Source organism: Buceros rhinoceros, unplaced genomic scaffold, assembly GCF_000710305.1.
Source record: "Buceros rhinoceros silvestris isolate BGI_N320 unplaced genomic scaffold, ASM71030v1 scaffold32617, whole genome shotgun sequence".
In the NCBI taxonomy this organism is placed as follows: Eukaryota; Metazoa; Chordata; class Aves; order Bucerotiformes; family Bucerotidae; genus Buceros; species Buceros rhinoceros.
Genome location: NW_010423300.1, coordinates 2430 through 5168, shown reverse-complemented (window position 1 = coordinate 5168; position 2739 = coordinate 2430). Strand labels below are relative to the sequence as shown.

At 49.0% G+C, this 2739-nt stretch overlaps 1 protein-coding gene across 1 annotated transcript in view; it reads right to left on the bottom strand.

Moving 5' to 3' along the window:
* Nucleotides 1-384: 384 nt before the first annotated feature.
* Nucleotides 385-2739, bottom strand: part of LOC104497171 (hepatic leukemia factor) — a gene marked incomplete at its 5' end in the record, with an annotated part of 3361 nt that continues 1006 nt past the window's right edge. Inside the window, one exon of the mRNA XM_010140385.1 lies at nt 385-600. Coding sequence (XP_010138687.1) covers nt 385-600 — 216 coding nt within the window. The remainder of the gene's footprint in view (nt 601-2739) is intronic.

Sequence of the window (2739 nt, the reverse complement as noted above, 5' to 3'; positions counted from 1 at the left end):
TTACTATGGCGGTTCTCATCAGTCCAGGTAAAAATGTGGCACCCTTTGAAGAGGGCTTTGTAAAAATGGGAAGTGCTGAGATGCGCACGCACACGCACACACACATACACACAGAGACACATGCACATGCACACGCACGAGCGCACGCGCAGACGTGTGAACACACATGTGCACACATACGCAGGTACACACATACGCAAACAAAAAAAAATAACGTAAGTCAGTTTTGTTTCTGCTTCTGGTAAAGTGCTGAAGACAGAAAGGTTGGTTTGGGGGTGGTGCTATCAAACAGGAAACACATTGTCCATCTAGTCAAATGCCAACCCGCAACAAAAAAAAAAAAAGAAAAAAGAAAAGAAAAAAACCCGCTCCCCCTCCTCGAATTTACAGGGGGCCGTGTCGAGCTTCGTACTTTGCAAGGACGTTCTTGCATTTGCCCAGCTCTTTCCGGAGGTCGGCCACCTCTTGGCGGAGAGCCGAGTTCTCCTTCTCCAGAAACGAGGCGCGGATGGCGATCTGGTTCTCCTTCAGCCGGCGGGCATCCCTCGAGCGCTTGGCAGCCATGTTGTTCTTTCTACGCCTTGCCCAGTATTTGTCATCCTGCTCATTAAACACAGAAAGAAGCAAACAAGGTATTAGATTTCAGTAAGCTGAGCAGCACCAGGATGTGCTCCGGATGGGGATGACTTCGCTCCGCACAGTTTGCCTTCCTGGCCCAGCAAGCCCTGACAGTGCCAGGCACTGCTGGGACAGAAGTGACAGCTTTACATGGCAAAATCCAGCCAGGGAGCACAGACACCTGCCCATGTTTCTGTCAAAATGTTTACACTAACCCCCTCATCCTCTTCACTGTGACTTCCTTCCAAGGAAAAACGTAGCAATATTCCAGTGGTACAATTCATCTCGCATCCGTGCTGACCTAGTTAGCTCACCCGCCTTCGCGTGTGATGACTCACTCTCTACCGGTTGCTGGAGCAGCACTAATTACCTCTTGTACGTCCCTGCGCAGCTTTGCCAGCCAACACCTGGTTCACTCTGTTGGGTGGTATCACCCCTTTTGTCTACCGCTCAGCGCTTTTTCTGTGCAGAGGCCTTTCTCTGCTGAGCCCCAAAGCCTTCCTGTTTGCACCCTAGAACAGTCACTGGAAGAGGATTCTGTGGCACAATGATGGTTGCTTTGGTACCATCCGCAAAGAGATAAGTACAATAGGCTTTGTCCATGGAAAAAAAAAGTTTGTCAGAAACAGGTCCACTAACCTCTGAAGTTTCCTGAGCTAACACATTCCCAAAGAGAGATTCCTACAGACCTGCCTCAGAGATCACCTTGCTGCATTGCTGCATCAAAGGCTCTACGTAATTGCTTCATTTTACCTGATTTTTCCACTCTTCCAACAAAGAGTGAAATGGCAGCTTCAAAGTTGCTTTGACACTGAATTAAGTTCTAGAAATTTGGAACAACTGAGTAAATACAAAGTAGGCAGAATCTCTCATGAAAAGTGAAATTCAGTCCCCTGCAGAGCAAGAGTGATGCAGCCGTTCAACCCTCAAACTGCCTGGTCAAGCCAGACAGCTCCAACATCCCCTCCCAGGGTCATCCCTCCATTTTTACAGCTTACACGTGCTCACGTGGCCCTCACTTCACCACGCATTGTAGCCCAGCACTGCGTCCACTACAAGGCGCGGGAGCCATCTGCCGCTGCGTTGCACCGGATAGACAAATACCCATCAGTCCTCTGCCTTTGGGCATGACGCGTGCCAGGCCTCAGACTGCTGCTGCTTGCTAAGGCGAAGCAAGAGGAAACCACCACCAGAAGGGCTCTAGAACTGCTACCTATGAGTTCAGCTCAACAAGGTGTGCAGCAACGTGGATCTGCAGCCAGCGTATCTCTAAATTGCTCTTCACCTGTACTTAGATGGGACCCCCCCAAATCCTCTTAAAAACAAGCGTGTGGCAAAAAGCTATGACCCAAATCTTGTTTATAATTTCCCATCTCATTCCAGTCCATAAAAATCAGCTTTAAGCAATTTATTAGTGTGCCACCTAGGCTTCATCCCTCTTTATTTTAACAAATTGCTATGGCAAATCCCTTAATCCCAGCCTGGAAGAGGTAAGGCTGGCATTTCAAAATCACATGCAACCCAGAGACGATTGACTCGTCTAATCTGCTTACCCTCCCCCCCGAACTCAACAGCCTTTGCACATGCCAGGGCAGAAGCAGCACTTGGGTCAAGCACTCTGAAACGAGTCAAGGGCAACTGATGGGATTATCCCAGGGAAATGAAAGACCTTGAACTTCCAGTTCAATCTTAGGCTGAAAACTTATGTGCCCCACTGCTGCATGGAGGACACTGCTATCTTTCACCTCTAGCATGGAGTCCAACAGCATCTCTGGCAAAAGTCTGCTTTGACAAAGAAGGATACCTAGGAGACACCACAAACCGACGAATGGCTTTAACGAGCAAACTCCAGCCTCCTCACGCCCACCCAGCCACTGCCGTATCAAACACCTCTCCTCTCAGCATATGGCAACGGCAACAAAGCATCACTGGGAGTAAAATGTGCCCAGGTGAGTAACAGGATGGGGCAGGTAAACCTTTCTGAACACAATCTGAGGCTGCTACAGACAAAGTGACGGCAACATACCACCTGAACACTACTGGAACTGTGGTTTCTGTGCTTTAAGGTGCACAACAGTATCTTAGGGATCAAAACGGCGAGTAGCACCAGCTTCTTTCCCT